Genomic DNA, 19,871 nt, shown 5'->3' on the forward strand with positions numbered 1-19,871 from the left:
ATTGAAAATATTACACGCATGGTGTTGAAGATATTGCCGTCGACTCCTTCGTCAAAATCGCAGTTGCCAAGACAGGGTTGTAGAAAAGAAGAGGCCAGGATCTGGTTGTGCCGGCCGGATGTAAGCTCGGTTCCGACTCGTTGGCGAGATTTTCGATTGCCTTCTCAAAGCACCACACAGTAGCGTGCGCAGAAGACAACCATCACCCTCCACGCAGCACCTTATTCGAGAACTGCAACGCTAGCAATCCGGTTTGTAAGGTCGACACGTGGGCGTGGTTCACCAATATGTGCCAACACGGCCGCGACGACAGCGGGTCTGCCGACGGGATATCCTCCAAAGCCGTGATGCCTTGATCGGGCCGTCTGCTTTCCATGGGCGGCTCTTGCGCCAGCCGAAAAGGCATTCCAACCCGTCCCCCATTCTCGCGATGGACGAGCCCGAGTAAGGTGAGCATGCAGGGTCGTGAGTCAGTTGGCAACCTCTTTTCTTAACATGTCTCCGTCTGGGAGCAAACAGCACTACATCTGCGTCATCAACTGAGGGAAGAATGTGGATTGGCGCAGGAGAAGGGACCCTGACGGAAGACCCTGCCTCAAGGAAACCAACACCCGGTCTTGAGTAGAGATCCGCTCTTTGTGGGTTTGCGGAGTTGAAGCACAGTTGAGGAAAGCAACAATGCGAAGTATTCTGGGTGAGCCGTCCTCGCCGTGGAACAAGATGTCATCTAAACTTCTGTATTGCATGCCCGGCGGTTGCCAAGGAGGATGCATGTCGAGACACTGAGTCGGTCGCTCACGAACAAGACGAATCTGTCGTGCAAGCCAAGCAACATGCCACCTCAAGTGCGGGAAAGACGGCAGCGATAACGAGTATACGCAAGTCGAACTGTCGACTCAGTTGTCGTCCAGTCTTTGGAGACGAATTGCCACTTGATAGTTTCAATGAGGGTGAAAGCTCTATAGGTGACGACTACCACTTCAGACCTAGAGATGTTTGGGTTCTTGCTGTCGGCCCAATGCCCTGAATGGTTCGTGGATTGCGATTTGCTCCCACTTTCCGTGGAGACCTCTCCAAGTGTGCGGCGGATGGTTGTTGAGATGAAACGGCACCACCAGAATAGCACACTGCAACCGCCCTCGCACTGATTTCAGACGAGTGTGTGGACATTACCTGTCAGAAGACATTGGACGACCCCCAAGTTGCGGAAATTAGGAGAATAACTGCTAGTGAAGAATGAGGAAAAAAGGAATGGGGATTATCGACTTTGGATGACAGCCCGTTGCCGCTTGAATGTCCGGAAGAGGCGGCACATGGCTGCCAGGGCCACCAAATCGAGAAACTGGATGGTTCTCGAAGTGGCAAGCGAGTTCGGTTGAGACTCGGTTATGTCCGCTATAATTGGACATCGTAACATGCGTATGTAGTGCGTGAGTTGAGATGCTCTTCTCCTGGTGGTACGTCAGTCTGGATGCCCGTTTGATCGACGGCGAGGACCGGATCAGCAGAGAGCGTGGGTCTCCCCGGACGGGCGGGAAGCCCAAGGATGCGGCAGGAAGAAAAGCAGTGACGGTCTTGAGCCCGCGCAGTCCCTCATCTCGGAGCAACCATCTTCCACCGGGCACGCGGTTTCCAGCCAGTTTTTCTTGGTGGGGGAGACGCAGCCAAGCTTACGGTTGAAGGTTACAACTAGTGCCCCAGACCACCCAAGCCATCAATATCCGTAGGGTTGAGTTGTGGGAGATAAATTGCAGTGTTTGACAGCCAGTGGCACCGGACCCAGACTGGTGTCACTCTGCACTAGTCTTCGGGAAAATAGCGTCGCACTACTGACTAGTCTCTGAGCTTGTCCCCAAGTTGCCCGCTGTGCTGGAAATTGGAGTTTGCTGTCTTCATTGTCGTAAGGCGTAGTGGACGATTGGTGACCCTCTTTTTGCAGACCTTACCAGTCGTCAAATTCAAAGAGGGGTAGCGAGTTTGTGAGCTATAGTTAACGTGATGATCGTCGATATCGTGACGGACGCGCCATCAGCTGCAGGCGTCTGTCTCGTGGCGAGAGTGATGGGATCGCCCGCCCGTCCGTCCCCGCCGTCGCTTCCGTCAAGCGACGGCGTGCCGTTCGTGCGTTGCCCTTCAACGGTTCGCGCAAAGTGCAAACCTCCCCATACCTCGTCGTATCTGACAGGTTGCGAGTCGCAACGCCGTCACATTTCCTGCGGGCCTATCAGACGTGACGTGCCAGACAGATCTGGGCTTGAGGCCGTCAAAGCAACGTACCCTAGCCGAAGGAGGTCTAGCCTGATGTAAGTGTGGAGAACGCAACAGTCTGTTCTTCGCAGAGCAGGGCTTCGTAAGGCATGGATCCCTGCCGTTGAGACCCGTCAGAGCCCCCCTGTGCAGGCTATCTCAGCTCAGATGACACAGCATCTGCCTCATCGCTCGAGAATCTGTGGAAACAGACGAACTCGATCACCCGAGAGGAGGCAATTGATTCGCCCAACAGGGACCGTTGGACGAGCAGCCAGTCTGGCAAACAGTCGTGGCATCCTGTCCGATGTTATCGTTCAGGCTCGAGGGCATCTGTGGTGTGAAGCGTCCAAGGGGACGACAGCGACAGCCCTGGTAATGGCGAGCCCCGTGGCGACGAGCGACACGTGCAAGACGAAGATAGCTGGTGTTGGCCATTGTCTCCGACTGGCAGAAACATCCCGTGGGCAGGGCTGTCGGGCTAGTGCGAGGAGGCCTGACGAAGCCCAGTCGCCCTGCCATGGTTATGTTTATCCGACTGGGCAGAAGACTGGACTTGGGCTTCGCCCTCGCCGTGCGCCTGGCCGCAGCGGCTCACTTGCGGCATAATTGTTGAGCTGCGGTGCGTGACTCGATTGGCATGCCGTCCGCCTGCGCCCCTCGCGAGAATCTGGGCACACATCAATTGTTGGCCACAACGTGAGAGAGGTGCGGTTGGATTGCCGATCGTGTGGACGGCCGAAGCTGTTCTGCCGAAGTGATGAGGCGATTCCCAGCACCCACAGCTTATCGAGACCACCACACCCACCTGTTTCCCAGGCACAGGAGACACACCAGACCAGACTGATATCAGAACGGATGGGCTGGCAGCAGAGACGAAGTTCGATTGGGTGGTGGTGGTGGGCAAGCAAGGCCAGGCACGCAGCAACAGCAGCAGCAGCAGGAGGAGGAAGGAGGGAGAGGGAACAAAAAAGGTTTCGGCATCTCCAAAAGCCGCCCCTTCCACAACCCCTGCGGCGGTTTGATCCACTTCTTTGGCAACAGCCACTAGGCCAAATCGGGAATAGCGACCAGAGGTATTCTCCTAGTGCCCCCCAGATTTGGGGCTCAAGTCCAACGTCAAACCTTGTCTGGGCCAACCTCACAGCCAGGGGCTCAGGCATTTTGGGCGACACTACGAAACCCAGACGTGTTACATCACTGCTTCACCTCATCGCCACTCAATGCTTCAACACCAAGCCATCTGTGCTGCGCTATCTGCCTCGCCTGCCATGCCATGCCTGTCGTGCCTTGCCCTGCCTTTTCCCTCGCCCCCAACGCAAGGCAAGGCAAGGTAAGGCACGCGGTGCGACTGCGACTGCGACGGCCAACGGCACGAAGAAGCCGACAGTTCTGGCATCTGCTGCTGGTTACTGCTGCACTGCGCTGCTCTGCTGACCTCGTACCGGGACACGAACATGCCCCCCTGCTTCTCGTGTAGGCCGTCTTCCACCACCACAGGCCTCACTCACACGACGTTGGTCGGCAAGGGGCCTGAGTGACGAGAATCGCAGAGGACAAGGTACCAACCCAGCCAACGTTGGCGGGGTCGTGACGAACATGGTCGCCATCCCGCGTCCAGAGCCCTTGTCTCCAGCCACGACCTCTTTGACGAGGACCAAGACAAGCTACATCGCCGTGCCGTGGTCCCTCCAAGTCGTCTTCTAACCAGCAACATGCACGTCAAGCGACCACCCACCCCCATCAAAGCCCCCCTCTGCAGAATGCAGGTCCGCCAGTTACGGGCCGAGCTGAGGTGCGGGCTGCTTCTCATTCGCCGGGAGTTCGTCGACCCTCGTCTTTTACCTCTATCCTGGGCACACCAAGGACCCACTATCCATCTTCGTCCTCCCCTGTTCTGGCCCTCTCCCGTAGGCCACCCATCCAGCCGTGCTACCCTGGACCAAAGTTGGACTTGGGCCCCATCTAGCGGTTTGGCTAACTCTCCGGACCTCATCTGGCCCGCGCGGGGGCCCTTCCCGAGTCTCTCCCCTGCCGACCCCCTACTGGGTCTCGCCCGCGCTTCTGTGATCGCCTTTTGACCTCTTCATGCGGCCTTCCCTCTACCATCTGACTTCTGGAAGTGGTCTTTCCTTTCTTTCAAGGCCGGTCCCTTTCCCTTCTCTTGAGTGGCTGGTCCTATTGCTCCTTGTTTCTATTCGTAGGTCCCGACTTTGCCTAGTGTCTGTTTCGTCTGGTCCGCCCTCTTCGTCCAAGAGCGGCAGTCTTCCACAGTCCATCCAGTCTTTTCACCTACTCTTTTCACTTCTCCATCCCATCCGCACACTATCTCCATCCTTCCTTCTCTTCGCTTCTCATTCACTGCTATTACTCCCTTACTCTTCTCCAACGAGGACGTCTTCGACAGGTCTATGGATTAGATGGTTCGGACGGCGAATTAATATCTGGCATTGCTGCGGCTCGACGCCTGCAATCATCTCCTCGACATTGCCAGGTGAATAATCGACGAGATGGATAGCTGGGACTGGTTGGAACCTCGCGCCGAGGGCGACGTTACGAACTACGATGGCGACGCTTCATTACGAGGTCCCTACCGGGCAACGAACGCTTCGACGTCGGCTTTGATCAACCAATTCCGCTTCCAGGCGGCGAAATCGATTCGATCCTCGACCATCATCCTCGCCGTCTTCAATGTTATTGCTGCATTCGCTACAGCAGTTGGTATCTTCTGGGATGGCTATAGCTCGACAAAGAGGAACAACCCCAAGTTTGGCTTCAGAACACACGGCTTCACATTCGTTGGACCTGCCGAGTCTTTCCCGCTTGTTCTGTCTGTCGGAATCGTCGTTCAGGGCATCGTCTTCGCAGTCGCTCAGTCGACTGGACTCGACCACCTTTTGACTCTCGGCTGCACCATCACTTCTCAGATGATGCTGCCTGGTATGTTCTCTCGAATAGGAGTGGGCTATGTGAACGTGGCTAACAACTGGCAGCCGTCTTCATCGTTCCTTACATTCAACTAGTATTTGCTCTCGAAGTGGCCATTCGGTCTCTACGAAAGAACCCCTTGCCTCCCCGTGGCAAGTGGAACGTTACGATTTGCCTCGCTATCGTTGGCACTTTCCTTCTTATCACCTACCTCGTCACTCTATTTATCCGCCCTCCGAACTTTTGCTTCGCCTCGCTCTTCTGGTTCGTCCAGCGATGGAAGGAGGGCTGCTTCGCACTTCTCGTCTTGATCTCGGCGGTGTTGTTTGGCTGTGCTATGATCATCTTCTTCAGACTTCACAACAACTCGAGAATCGAGAACGCTGAGCGCGTTGCGGCTTCAAGGATGGTTTACTTCCTGGCGGTCGCCTTCATTTCGACCGTAAGTCCTTTGCAGTCAACCCACCCGCTCATCTGCTAACGTCTTCTCTCAGACCCTCCTTATCCCATTCTTCTTTAACCTTTCCTTTGTTGAGCAGCGAGGTGCCACTGGCCAAGCTCTCACTCTCTCTATGATTGCGTCAGTCGTCGCCAACGTATCAGGCCTATTGACTGGCGGCCTTCATCTATTCCTGCGTTCAAACACCTTGTCGACTATCGGCCCCCGCGATAAGTGGGAGTCTGAGCGTAATAAGCTCAAGGCCGGAATTAGGGTCTGGGCTCCTAATGGTGACGACGATTACGAACACCACATGATGAACCCCGTCGGCAGGGCACGGTCTCTCCAGCGTATGGACAGCACCGATAGCCTCGTCCCCGAGAAGTATGAGGAGGCTCGCATCGAGAGCCCCTCGAACTCACCCACCTATGCCAACCCCCTCCGATCGAACGCCGTGTACCCCATCCAGCCGGCTCCCTCACCCGTGAGGGTGCCTGAGCCTGCACAGGTCTCAACCTACCAGACCCCGAAGGCCATGGGTCACGCTCGCAAGAGGTCATACTCCCTGTTCCCTCACGAGCAGAACAACAACACCAAGTCTATTACTTTGCTTCCCGCCACTACCTACTCCCCCAACCCCAACAAGAACGACGAGGATGATGTCTTCTTCTTGAGACCGCCTCCGTCAATTCACCCACAGGGCATTCGCCACCGCCGCGACTCTTCAATGGCGTCGTCGGCGACTGTGCAGATTGGCCTTCGCCTGTCAAACGTCGACGACATGCCCCCCCTCAACTCTCGCTACTTTGAGAACAACAACAGCGTCACAGCGCTGGATTGTCCCAACGAGACTGAGGTCCCCAAGCGGCCCAGCCCCTTGGCTCAGGTCGACGTCGTCAGCGACAGCGGCTCTTCCGACTCTTCCGACTCTGAGGACGAGGACAACACCTTGGTGCAGTCCCCTGTCCGATCTGAGAAGGATGTTCGGATGAAGAACCTTCCTGCTGTTCCCAAGGTTGCTGTCCCCAGACAGTCTCAACTGAAGCAGGACGAAGGCGAGCTCACTCTGAGCCCTGCTGTCTACAGGCCTGAGAGCCCTCAAAAGACAAGAGTCACAAGCCCTCAGGGCGTTGGCTTCAACACTCCTGCGCGAAAGCCTTCTGTTCCCGCCAAGTGCACGAAGCGGAACTGCCAATGCGATCTTCCTCACGACAAGCGTGATTGGATTTAGGCACGTCAGCTGACCGCATGAGGCATTCTACGGTGTTGGAAGTGATAAAATAGACATGTCTAAACGATGGGCGGTAAAAAGCGATTGATCCGACCTTTCGGCCACAGAACGGAGTTGTTGGCGAATACTTTCTCTTCTTACATTTTATATTTCATTGGATGGCGTTTCTTTTGCGGAGATACCTGTGCGACATATACGTCTACATATTGTTTGGTTTCTATCTCTCTACAATGCAAATTGGTGCATTGTGTACGATCCGGGATGACGGGGTATCATTGGAGAGTGTAGGATTTCGGGGCGGGATGGTCCTCCAAGACACTTTGTCTCTAGGACAAGGACGACGGCACGATTAGCTACGAGACGGATTTGACATTGGCGGGCGAGGTAAAATGGTCACAAGAAGTAGGCCTCTCTCATAGTGCAGCTACGATAGCGCAATGGTTAAAGAGCTCAAACAATCTTGACCTAAGACGATTAACGTGAGTCATGTACGATTGGTGTCCATTTCATTCCGCCACAGCTGCATTCCACGTGCTTCAGATGCGTTAAATATGTGCTTCGATTGCAGATAACGTATAATTCCATGTATGTATGTCTGGTGTTCGCCAATGTGTCACCTCTTCTTCTGCTTCTCTGCCTCGGCAGCCCGCTTTTCGGCCTCAACCCGCCTCTCCTCCCACTTATCCCACCCAGCCTGGCACGGGTCTTCTTCAACCACCAAGTCCCTGAACCGGAATACCCTTGCAATTGGTAGTTGCAAGCCCCAGCTCAGCAGTCCCGTATCTCTGGCAATGGCCGTGACCAGAAACCATCCCACAGCCGTGATCGATCCAGCCAGGCACCCGACCAACACCTGCCTCACGGTGTGGTAGTCGAGATAGACTCGGCTCCACGCAACAGCGGCCGCGATGACGAGGGCCACGCCACTAACGACGACACGCTCGATCAGGGAATACGGCCGGTGATGCCTCCGCGCGGGCGAGGGGCGGTGTCTGACCATGAGGAACAAGACAAGGAACACGGACCAGTAGGCGACGAACTGGGCGTGGGAGCTCGGCATGCCGTAGCCCTTGCCGTGGATGCGGCGTGGGCGCTCCTCCTTGATCAGGCGTTTGAGGGCAAAGTTCAAGGCCTCGCAGCCGAGCTGGCCGGCGAACATGAGGGCTATCTCGGCCTCGCGGGTCGACCAGATCAGAGTCGCGTAGACGATGCAGAGGGCTTGCGGGAGGAGGGCGAGCCATGCGCAGAGGAAGGAGAGGGGATCTTCGGGGTCCTGTGGGATTCTTCTGTCAGTGTTGTTCCTCTCCAAAGGCGAGAGTCGAGCCTTTGGCAGCTGCGAAAGTGCGGAGAAGCTTACATAGTAGACGTGGGTGAGGGAGAGAGAGGCGAGTGGTCTCGTGTCTTGGTCCATGGTGTCCGCTTCGCAGCTCCGATTGTTCTTCCAGCCACGACTGAGAGCTTACTGCTGCGGGAGTTTCTCCGGGGGATTGGGGGTTCTTATTGCTCGATAGCAAGTTGCCATATGCCTCGACAAAAGGACTGGTCCGCGTGAGGCAGTAGAATTTTGCGAGTCGGGCCCAGGGGCTGGTAAAGTTAAAGCAAATGTCGCGGATCGTGGTGCACAGCGCCCTAGAAATGTCAAAGTGCTAATGGAGCCTGTTGCGCTGGCTGGCTGTTGCGCTCCATGCTGCTAGTGCTGTCCACGGGTGTGCTGTGTCTGCTGGACACCTGCCACTCGCAATGGACCGCACTGCCCCTGCTTCTCCAATATTTGCATAATACGTCAGGATGCATAGATCCAAGCTCGGGCCAATCGGGAGGCTTTGTGCCCCACGCTTGTGGCTTGTGGCTGACCAGGCCTGGAACCCCTCCGTCCCTCCTTTCGTCACCCGGCAAAGAATTCCAGAAGGATTGCGGCGGCTGGTCGGAGGGTCGGAGGGAGGGAGTTGAAGACCGGTGGCCCCCATTCTTTTTTTCTTTGCCCCGCGATGCAGTGCGGCAAAAGAGTCATCATTTTTTGATTAGCAACTCGGCCAGCCGTTTTTGTACCAGGCATTCGCGAGGACCCGACGCCTCAGAAACCACACGACCACCACCGGCTGCTCAAGCTCGTATAATGTGCTTGTCATAACCAGTCGCTCTTCTCGCGGATTCCGCGACCATTTCTTCTATCTCAATAATACCACCTCCATTGTCCGACTTCGCCACTGCTTCCCGTCGTTGCTGATATACTTCGCGCTGCCCGTCGCTGAAACTGTGAAGAGCACTGAACTTTGACCAAGTTTGCAGTCTCACACTCTGACTATTTCCGGCGTACACTGCGCCTTAATCTCGCATGCGATCGCACCGGAAAAGTATGATAGTCGTCGTCTCCCACAGGTAGCAGTCATGGACGCCGATAGCGACGACCCGCGCGACGATGAGCTCAGCTCTCTCCACGCCATCTTCCCCGAACTCGAGCCCGATGACCAGAACCCGTACTCCTTCTCCATCGAGCTCCCCGTCCACCCTGCGAAGCCCGTAACCGTCACCTTCCCGGCCGCCTCGAACGCCGACGTCCCAGCTGCGGCGCAAATCCCCGGCGTCGAGCCCCGCGTCGAGTCCCACGAGCTGTTCCACCTGCCGTCCGTCGTTGTCCGCATATCTTTGCCACAGGGCTATCCCTCAGAGAAGCCGCCGTGTGTCAGCATAAGCACGTCGCCACCATGGCTGTCGATGGAGGCCACCAGGAAACTGGAGGATGACGGCCCGCGGTTGTGGGAGGAAATGGGCAGGGACATGGTCGCCTTCACGTACATTGATCATGTGCAACAGGCCGCCGACGACGTGTTTGGCATGGTGGACGGGAACGGAGCGCTGGAGATTGACCCGCTTCACAAGATCGCCGTTTTGGACTACGACATCGAGGCTACTCGGGCCGCGTTTGCAAAGGAGACCTTTGACTGCGGCGTTTGTTTAGGTACGCTCGTTTCTCCCCAAGGCCATCAACGCGCTGGCGCTAACGTTTGAACAGATCCCAAGAAGGGTTCAGTCTGCCACAAGATGCTCGACTGCGGGCACATTTTCTGTACCCAATGCTTACAGGAGTTCTACGATAATGCCATCACAGAAGGAGACTTGGCCACCGTTCGCTGTCTTGCCCCGAACTGTGCAAAGGAGCGAGCGGAGACGCAAGGCGCCTCGGGGAGAGCGAAGAAGCGCAAGGTCAAAACCGCCATCAGCCCGAGTGAACTGCTACAGATGGGCCTGTCACAAGATACCGTTACCCGCTACGTGACGCTCAAGTACAAGAACGAGCTCGAGTCGGACAAGAACACCATCTACTGCCCTCGATCATGGTGCAACGGAGCTGCGAGGTCGAAGAAACACAGGAAGCCAGACGGCCTGGAGGACGTGGAAAGCTCTGACGAGGAGACGGACGAGGAAGGGCAGGGAACTGACGGGAAGCAAAAGACGAAAAAGACGTTTGACGTCGGCGACCTCTTGGCCATCTGCGAAGACTGCGGCTTCGCCTTCTGCAGCCGCTGCTTCCAGTCGTGGCACGGGGAGTTCTTCCGCTGCACGCCCAAGCGCGACAAGGAGGAGATGACGGCCGAGGAGCAGGCCTCAATCGACTACATCAACCTACACACGACGCCGTGCCCAACCTGCGGCGTCCCGGCGCAGAAGACACATGGATGCAACCACATGATCTGCTTCCGCTGCGCCTCCCATTTTTGCTACCTCTGTTCCGCCTGGCTCGACCCGCGGAACCCCTATGCGCACTTCAACGAGCAGCCCAACGGCAAGTTCACCTCGTGCTACATGCGGCTGTGGGAGCTCGAAGGCGGAGACGGCGATGATGTGGATGTCGGGTTCGCCGGCGGCAGGCAGCAGCAGCAGGCAGCTGTTCCGCAGCCCGGCGAGGTTATTGATATCATTCCCGAGATCGAGGAGCCCGACGACACCGAGTCGGAGGATGAGGCGGACAACGCTGTTCAGGAACCGCGACCTCCAGCAGGCGGTGTTGCGCGTGAGGGGCCACTCGTTCTTCGCATCGGGGCCGACCCAGCGCCCCGAGGAGGGCGAGGAGGAGCTGCCGCCGGCATAGGCCAGGGCCCTATCCCGCCCGCTGCGCCGATAGCACCAGCACCACCGGCCCGCCGGGGAGGTCATCAACCGCGAGGCGGACGCGGCCGAGGGAACAGGGGTGCCATGGACGGTCGAGGAGGTCGTCGGCAGAATCAACAGAGGAACCCGAACCAGAACCAGGCCCAGCGGGTGCCTGCTGCAGGAGGCGGAAACGGCGCTGCAGGAGTAATCGGCGAGGGCGAACTCGACCCGCAGCACGAGGCTTGGATACGGCATTTTGTTCAGATGGCGTTGATGGATGAGGAAGACAGCGATGACGATTCATGACAGAACGGGGTAGGAGTATTTGCACATACCAGACCCCAGAGAGGTCCGCAGAGACTGGAACTGATTCCTATGAGGGAAGGCATGTTAAGCCGTAGCGAATTATTGCATAGGACTAGAGCACGATGAATACTGCACCACTAAGTTGGTATACGATCACAAAACTAGGCGATACGGTACGTGTGGCCATGTAAAAGTGCTGGACTGCTTTCACATCGGCAAAGCCTGGTTAACCCATTTCTAATACCACGAGCCACATCGTCCCCGCTGTAGATGAAGCCCACTTTGCGCAGTCGTACTCGTCTTTACAGACAGACGGGGCAGTCCACCCTCCTTGTGTCATTGGAACTGAGGTCTGCTACCGGTCTCATTGCAGATGGGCACCAGCGCAACGCTCCCAACGAGAACACCATAATCTTTGGCATGCATCTAGGCTTGCTGGATTCACAGCAAGATCATGTTCAACCTCGGACGAGGTAAGTCGAGCAAGTCACAGGCTCAATCAAACCGCTCCAGAGACGTGATGACTACACGGTCAGGGGGGTCGACCCAATGCCGCTCAAATCCGGCAAATGTTTCGCTCATAAATCATAGACACCTCTTCTGAAAGACCACCGGACCAGACCGATGAACGCCTTTGTGCTACTCATCGCCGCTGTCAGAAGAACCCCCAGATTCATCTGCCTCATCACCACCACCGCCCGCAGCCTTGGCCTCCTTCGCCTTGGCCCGCTTCCTCAACTTCTTCGCCCTGTTCAGCCTCTTCTTCTTCTCCTTGAGCGCCTCCTCCTTGCCCATCTTCGCCTGCGCCGCCTCCTCGGCCTTCTTCTTTTTCTCCCGCTCCTTCATCCTGAGCGCGATCCTCTTCTTTTTCCCCGGCCGCCTCCTCCGCGCCGTCTCCTCGTCCTCGCCCCCTCTTTCTGCCTTTTTCGTCTTGCCGGGGATCGTCGTCACGCGCCACGGCATCTCCATCCCCCACCACCTCTGCTTCGCCCGCTCCAGCACGTCCTCCCCCGACACCGCCGCGGCCGCGAACTGCTCCCTCGCCGCCGCCGACGCCTCTTCCGCGACGTAGTACGACAGCGGCCTCTTGCGGACCATGTCGCCGTCGCCCTCCATCGCGCGCTCGTCCTCGTCGACCAGCGCGATCTTGGTCGCCGGCGCGGTGGAGAACAGGCGGAACTCGAACTCCTCGGGCTCGGCCGGTTCGTCTGCTACGGCGTCTCCCATCGCGGCGTCCTCTTCTTCCGTCGTCTTTTCGGCGGCGTTCTTCTTCGGCGTCGGCGCAGGTTGTTCGAGGCTGCCCAGGTCGATCATGCCCGCCATGCGAGCGTGCAGCTTCGCCAGCAGCTCCGCATCCTGCTCGTCGTCGCGGACCGGCGCCTCGTCTTCCGAGTCAGACTGCAGGTCTTGCCTCCGGACCCTAACCACCCCAACAACAGTCAGCGTCGCGTTCAAGAGTCGAAGCACCGGGCGACAAACCTCTTTGCGTCCGGGAGCTCAAACATGGTTGCTGGGTGTTTTGGGTTTTCCCTTCGGTGTGTGTCTCGTGCAGAAAAGAACGATTGCCGGCCGGTGGTCCCGTGTTTGCGTTGCGTTGTGGGTATTTCGATCGTCACCCCTAGAACGGCGTCCGAGCAGGAGCTATCGAATTTCTTCCAGACCGAAAGGTGCGGCTGAACAGCGGAATGGGACCGCCGACCGTCGCACCCCAATTGGCGTCTCCAATTGAGATTTTTCGCTTCGCTCAAAGTGGGAATAACGGAGTTGGCTTATCTTATCGCCCACAGCGCGGGGACCACCCGGGCAGCCAGCTCTCCACCAGCAGTGACAAGATGCCGAGGCATGTCTGGCGAAACCGATCAAAAGTATTTAGCCCACCTTAACCTCTCCCTCCCTTCACCAACAGGATTGCCCGTCTCAGTTTCCCGTGGAACATTGCTTGTAGTGGTTGTTGAGTGGCAGTTGATGTGGACACACGACGAGAATCCTACGGCCGTAAAAGCCACCACGCATAGAAGAAACGCTACGGACGCAGGTAGACACAACACAGCAGCCCCTCCTCCCCTCCGACCGCCACAACCTGTCAAAGCAAGCTGCACTGCAACTCAAATCCGAGCCCTGGGATGTATGAAAACAACGTGGCCACCGTCCTCGTTTCTTTACTGATATACTGTCTCACATCCAAACCACATGGCAGCCGCATCCCTTCCGCTCCGCTGCCTTGGCGTCCAGCCCCGGCGAGTTCAGCTCAGCTCTTCAGGGGAGGGGTGTCAGTCCTCAATGCCATGTTAGTAGCTGAGGGGCGGGCCGGGGTTTGGGTGGCTGCTTGCTTGCTTGCTTGCTTGCTTTCCCTTCCTACTTGGAGATTTACGACGAACTCCCCGAAGGAAGAACCACTGTCCCAACGCGCCGGTTCCGTGGTGTGTGATGTGCATGGCTTGCTTGTTCCTCGTCGCGTTGGTTCCCCTTCCTTCTGACCACGAACACCCTTGTTCCACCCCTCATCTCCCTTGACAGGAAGTGTTGGTGGTGTGGGTTGCGTGTGTTGGTGCACCTTTGACAGGTGACGGATCGTCATCATCACCAAATTCGGGGCGGACCCTCCCCCTACCTACCCGATCCCTCGGGCCCGAGCAGAGAAGCAAATCTCCCAAACCGAACTCTTGGTAAAATGAGAACGAAGAAAAAGCAGAACCAACGGGAAATGCGCCGCCCTCACACATTGACACACGCCCCTCCTTGTTCCTCCGAGCCCCGCCAGTGATGAATGATTCCGCGCCCATTCAGCTGAGGAGCAGTTCGTACTACTTGCCCAAAAAAGCGCCGAAACGGGCATCCCGCTCGTTATGCCCCGTTGGACCGTTGGAGGTCTGTGGCTTACCGCGATGCAACGTCCAACGACGCGCAAGCGGCCTGCTGTCCCTTCCTCCTCCGCAGCAGGAGCGTAGCCTGCGCTGTCCCCCTCCCTCTCTCCCTCCTCCAAACGGCGGGGGGGGACAGCGAAGTGAGTGGGTTTCCTAATCCATGGAGTGAATCCTACGGGAGATGGGAGCAAGAGGAGTACAGGAAGAGGAGGGGAGCGAACCAACAGCACGACGAAACAGTGACAAACCATGCAAGAGAAAACGCAACGCACACCATACAACAACGACATATATGATCTCCGGTGCATTGGTTCCCACCGCACGTGGGGTCTCCCGCTCCGCGCCGGCCACCGCCACCACCGCCGCCGCCAACGTCAACAGACGGCGCCAGGCCAGTCTGCCCAGACTATTGGAAGAGCGGAGGGAGGGAGGGGGGTGGGTGCCGCGAGCGTAACGGTGTGTAAGGCAAGGTGACGAGGTGAGATGAGATGACGATGCGCCTCCGCCGTTGGTGCGCGTGAGCGACCAACGTGCTATGCTGTGTTTGTGTGAGTGGGAACCCGCCCAACATTGCGAACGCCCGGCGAGGCAGGCAAGGTAATTTTAGGAGCCAAAGGGAGGGAGGCTAGAACCGGGTCAGACGCTAGCACACAATGGACGAAAGTACCTCGTGGGGTTTTGCTCGCGGTTGGCGTTTGTGCTGTGTACCAACAGAACTTGAGGTTGTCGATAATAAATAGCCCTGCCTGCCCGTCTCGTACCCGGGTCCGGTCCCCCCTCTCTCGCACTACACCGATACACACGATAATCCCCAATACGAGCTTCTTGTTTCTCCAGGCGGGGAAAAGTTGAAGCGGGCTGAGAGGGGCGGCAGCAGGAAAACATGGGATGGGGAGAAAAGCTTTGGTCTCTGTCTCATCGCTTTGCGCATTTTCTGGGCATTTTTTTCTCTTCTCTCTGTCTCACTAAAAAGAGGATCACTTCTTATTCCTTCTCTTTCCTCCTCCCTTCCCCCATCTAACAAATTGAAAAGTAAAACAAGCCAGCCTCATCCAAATTTCCCTCCACCAAAGTTTGCGCGCACGCATAGCACAACAATGTAGGTCGCCGTCGTCGTGCGAGCAACATTGGAACCCAAAAACGAGACAAGGCCAAGCCAAGCCAAGCCAATCCACCCATTGCCAACCGACCAAAAAACAAAAACCAACAGGACTGCCCACACCGTCTCGTCTTCACCGCCTGCCCGGGTCTCGAAAGTTACCAGTAGGTTGGGTCGCTCCCGTGCTGAACAAATCAGCTGAACGCTCGGCCATCCCTGGCGTTCTGGTGGCGGAACTCAACCGCCGCAGCGGGATGAGGCTCTTTTCCGGACGTCGTGCCATCCCAGGCTTAGAAGACTTTCTTTCTCTCTCCCTTCAACACCACAAAATACCGCCATCGTCGGCGCACTCCAGGAATCAAAAGAGGATGCCGGTTTGAAGACCACAATGCCTTTCATTGCTTTCCTTGCCCCGATACCCGGCGCTCGACGCGTCCCAAAAAATATAAAGGAAAGTAAAAAAATACCATACACATCGTAATGTAACCCGCCCTCCCAATGTCGCAGCACGGCCCGGAGCCGGTGATAGAAGCGTCCGGCCAGAGCATCCGACGTCAATGCTATCCTCCGTGTGGTATCGAAATGCCCAGCCACCAGACAATGCCCGTCTCTTGACGCCGATCTCGACCATCTCGTTGCTGCGCCTACCCAATTATGCTCGGGTCCAGTCTGTCATGAAACATAAAAATAAAAAAGGAACGTTGCCGATGCCGAGCTGATGGTGTGGGGGAGAAGCCCGCCGGGGCCCAACGTCCATCGCATCCTACGATGGACTGAAACCCCCGGTTGTTTGGAACTCCCTAGCTTCGTCATGGCCTCAAAGAACTGAAACTTCTCGCCGACACAAGAAAAAACAAAGCAAATAACATCCCAAACTCAAATCCGAACCGCAATCGCTCTCTGTCTCTCCTAGGCCTCGAATCGAAGGGTATGATGGTACACAGTCAGGGGCCGTCGTGCCAGGGTAGGAAACAGCCTAGGCCAAAGGACTTGTTTCCGCCAGTCTGGTCACGCCCGGCCCGAACCTATTATTGTTTCTCGAAGTTGGGGAACGAATGGCGTAACCCAGCCGCCAAACAATTATGCGCACAGCTAATTAGTGTTCCAGGAGTAGTGGTTCATGCCGTCAAAGGAACCCCGGTGTGCGCTGCTGTATGATCCGGGTGCTGGAGGGGCAGCGGCCTCCTGCTTGGTTGACGGCGCTGAACCTCCGCTGGCGTATTGGTCGGGGAAGGCGTACGGCCGTCCCTCGCCGCTGGTGTAGGCAACGGTCGAGGCGGGCTCGCCGGCTGTTGTTGTCCACGAGCTCGCGGGAGGGTAGTAGTCTCGGGCGGGACCGGGGTGGGAGGCGGCAGGCTCCTGCTTGTAGGCAGGTGGCGGGATCTCGCTGGCGTTGCTGCCGACGGCTCCGTACGACGAGCCGTATCGGTACTCGGGCGACGACTCGTTGGGAAGAGAGCCGGTGCTGTGGATGGAAGGGACACTCGCGTGCCTGGGGCTCTTGGTGGGCCTCGGGTTGTCGACGTATCTTGGGACGTTCAGCGCATTGTCCGAGCTCGCCATCGCAGTCGTCGAAACGGAGAGGGGAGGCGGGGCGGTAGTGCTCTGGACGTACGCATATTGGGTCCTGATAGGGGGCTGCTGCTGCTCGTTTGCTACCAACGACAGCTGGACCGACGGCATTGATGTTTGGAGAGGCATGTCTTGCGGTTCAGCACTGAAGCTGGTTCCGCCCGAGAGAGGGACCTTGTGGTAAGGCTCTCCTGCCATGGAGGTCGCCGGGTAGCCTCCCGAGCCGGACGGTGGCAGTTGAGACATGGACACGGGGTTCGTGGAGCCCCAGTTAGGGTAGGAGCTGGAGCGAGTCAGCGAGGTTCTTCTCTCAGGAGTCGGCGTTCATCAAGTGATGGGCACGCACCAAGTCGATCGAGTGATCGAGTTGGCAAGTCCAGGTGAAGGAATGGAGGGGTTGGCTGGGCCGGCTTACTTTGATCTCATGGCTGTCATCGGGGCTCCTGGCATCTTGGGCCCTCCGGCGCTGAAGGTGAAGGCGGAGCGGGGCATCTGCATATCCAACCCTCTTGCCTTGGCTTCTTGCGGCTTTACTGCCAACGGTCCTGCCACGATACCCAATCCGGTCTCGACCAAGGCCTGGCCTCTTGAGCCAGCGCTGGAGCCGAGCAGAGGAATCTCTTTCCTGGCTTGGAAGTTGCGCGGGCTGCGGCCACGCACAACGATGGGAGCCGTTGTCGATTCCGTAAGCACGACCTTGCTGCCGTTGGCCAGCGTGGCGACGACCTTGAGATGGAGCACAAAGTGCTGCTGCAGTTCCTTCCTTCTGCCGTTGTTCGCGGTAGCGCTGAACCAGAGTTAATACGAAATCGTTCCTTTGTGCAAGTGTGCTCCAAGTTACTCACATTCTGAACTGCAATCGGCGCCACCCGATGGGGTATACGGCATATTCTCCATCGGCCTCGGAGCCGTCCTCTTGGAAGGGGATCAGGGGGAGTGATGCTGGCTCTTGGTCCGCGGTCTGGGAGATCTCGGGAGAGTTGGGTGGGGGCGTCTTCCAGGGAATGACGATGAGACGGACGGGATGGCCATCGACCGACTCGATAGCGGAGATGGTGACTTCGGTGTTGCTGACGGGAACAGTCTCGCCAGTCTCGGTGACGACCGAGAGCTGGCCGCGCGGGGTGATCAGAGAGCCGCTGATCTGGAAGAGGTTTCGTCGGTAGCAGGTAAGCTCGGGCTGGATGATGGTGCCGTCGTTGGTGTTGGTGGGCATCTCGGAGAGGAAGAACATTCCGTGGAGCTGGGCAGAGAGCTCCAGCTGCTGCATGCGCCCATGCTGGTCAAGAATCGTGTGCTTATCCTGCACTCTCTTGAAGGATAGCAGCTTGTGGTCGTGGTTCACCGTCAGCTTGGACCCGTCGTCCCTCAGATCCTGGACAATCTCCTGGTAAGGAGGCTGCTCGGTATGGGAGTACGGCCTCTTCAGGTTGGGGAAGCTGTGGTGGGAGGACAGGCTGGGATGCGCGTGCCTGTCGTACGCATCAGATTCATCCTGGGGGTAGCGACCGTACGGGTAGGAGCCGTGGTCTACGCTCGGGTGGTGGCTTCTTGGGCGGCCTGCGTGTGGCGAGTTGGCGGCATGGCCTCCGAGGCCGGAATCGAGGCTGTTGTTGAATCGAGACGCCATCTGGACGGGACTTCCATAGTTGGACCAAAGACTGGAATGCGCCGGCTCTTTCAACTCTGCCATGACGGGGTAGGTCACCGTGGTTGACATTAGAGCATGCCCTTCTGGAGCGCTGCAGTCCTGTTCCAGACCCAAGCGCACACCTCTCCTTCACAAGATATGTGGTTTCTTGCTGGCGGGGATCAGCAAGGCATACACAGGATGTAGATGTTCAGCCGTGTGATGACCAAGGGAAGACGGCGGGAGGAGGGCGATGAGGACGGCCTTTTGTTTGGTGTCGAACGGTGATGGGCGAAGACTCGAGAAGATGCAGGAGATGCAAAGGTGAAGTTGAGGTTCAACGGACGACGGTCATGTTTAAGGTTGCAGGGACAGATGTATACTTGTATATGATGGGGTGGATGGGTAGCAGGAGGACGGTAGATGTTGGAGGGGGTGTCTGATGAAAATCTTCGGCACTGTTCTGGGGTGGATACTGGATGGGGCAGGGCTGGGGGAGGCCAGCCAAGGTCGAGTTTGTGTCGAGTCGAGTTGATGCGAGTCGGGGCGAGGGGAACAAGTCGAGGAGAACGGCCTACCACCACGGCAAACGACGGGAGACGATGTCTCGACGGGATGCTCCTACAATGGATGCGTGCTGGCTGGCAGCACCGACCCCGTCGACCACTTATTACTTGCGTGTACTGTATTGGAGTAGCAGCAGCAGCAGCAGCAGCATGTGTGGTGTGCGTGTCTGTCTGTCTTCTTCAGCGGCAGAAGCCAGCAGGAGAGGAGAGGTCACTAGTACAACGTAACGGCGTGTTCTTGGTCGACGACGGTCAGTGCATGCAACCATACTGGGAAGGAGAAGGGGAGCAGCGGGCGATCTGGTGAGCGGAAGAACAAGGCACGCAATGGAGCTACAGCGATGGGGGTATGGATGCGCCCTGCAGAGCGGCGACCAGGTTTAGGGAAATACCCTTCTTAGAAGGCGGCGCTATGGGGAAGGGGGGACGGCGAGAGGAGACAAGTCGTGGTCAGGACGAGGGGCGGCACTGAAACGGTTTGATAAGAGCAAACGAGCACAGTTCAGGATACCAGGTCCAGGTGCTTCAACTGCTGTTGCAGTATGCATGTACGAATAGTCCGTAGCTCACTCGAGCTTGGGTTTATGAAATTGCACATATCACACAGAGCATACGGCGGATACTGCGTACATGTTCTTCTTACCTGGGTTTCCGTACCACAGATACACTCTCGTGAATGAGGGGGACGGGTCTCCGGGATTTAGGACATTGCGTCTTTGATGCTTATTCGTTGATGGCCCGCCGTCCTGATATATTGTTTACTCGCTCACAACTTGCATCCATAGACACAAGAGTGAACGAACAGGCGTATCCAGCGGTCATCGTCGTCATGTACGAGACACACCACACGGGTCGAGTAGCCCCCAGCCGAACACTCAGTTTACGCTACTACAAGCT

General features: G+C 57.2%; 5 protein-coding genes across 5 annotated transcripts; 2 read left to right on the forward strand and 3 right to left on the reverse strand.

Moving 5' to 3' along the window:
• Positions 1 to 4,757: 4,757 nt before the first annotated feature.
• CGCA056_v004820 (uncharacterized protein) lies at positions 4,758 to 6,845 on the forward strand (the record flags this gene model as incomplete). Its single annotated transcript, XM_037320075.1, has 3 exons — positions 4,758 to 5,187; positions 5,241 to 5,617; positions 5,670 to 6,845. The coding sequence occupies 3 exons, from the start codon at positions 4,758 to 4,760 to the stop codon at positions 6,843 to 6,845; spliced, it is 1,983 nt and encodes a 660-aa protein (XP_037182029.1).
• A 613-nt stretch (positions 6,846 to 7,458) lies between these two features.
• On the reverse strand, positions 7,459 to 8,256 carry CGCA056_v004821 (putative dolichyldiphosphatase; the record flags this gene model as incomplete). The annotated part of the gene is made up of 2 exons (XM_037320076.1): positions 7,459 to 8,118; positions 8,203 to 8,256. 2 exons carry the CDS (start codon positions 8,254 to 8,256, stop codon positions 7,459 to 7,461), a joined length of 714 nt encoding a protein of 237 aa, XP_037182028.1.
• Positions 8,257 to 9,233: 977 nt separating this feature from the next.
• On the forward strand, positions 9,234 to 11,243 carry itt1 (E3 ubiquitin-protein ligase itt1; the record flags this gene model as incomplete). The annotated part of the gene is made up of 2 exons (XM_037320077.1): positions 9,234 to 9,804; positions 9,859 to 11,243. 2 exons carry the CDS (start codon positions 9,234 to 9,236, stop codon positions 11,241 to 11,243), a joined length of 1,956 nt encoding a protein of 651 aa, XP_037182031.1.
• Positions 11,244 to 11,882: 639 nt separating this feature from the next.
• CGCA056_v004823 (uncharacterized protein) lies at positions 11,883 to 12,748 on the reverse strand (the record flags this gene model as incomplete). The annotated part of the gene is made up of 2 exons (XM_037320078.1): positions 11,883 to 12,663; positions 12,723 to 12,748. 2 exons carry the CDS (start codon positions 12,746 to 12,748, stop codon positions 11,883 to 11,885), a joined length of 807 nt encoding a protein of 268 aa, XP_037182030.1.
• A 3,550-nt stretch (positions 12,749 to 16,298) lies between these two features.
• vib-1-0 (Transcription factor vib-1) lies at positions 16,299 to 18,471 on the reverse strand (the record flags this gene model as incomplete). Its single annotated transcript, XM_037320079.1, has 3 exons — positions 16,299 to 17,061; positions 17,194 to 17,565; positions 17,624 to 18,471. The coding sequence occupies 3 exons, from the start codon at positions 18,469 to 18,471 to the stop codon at positions 16,299 to 16,301; spliced, it is 1,983 nt and encodes a 660-aa protein (XP_037182033.1).
• Between the last annotated feature and the right edge of the window lie 1,400 nt (positions 18,472 to 19,871).

Source organism: Colletotrichum aenigma, assembly GCF_013390185.1.
Source record: "Colletotrichum aenigma strain Cg56 chromosome Unknown KSG_Cg56_contig03, whole genome shotgun sequence".
NCBI classification, from domain to species: Eukaryota; Fungi; Ascomycota; class Sordariomycetes; order Glomerellales; family Glomerellaceae; genus Colletotrichum; species Colletotrichum aenigma.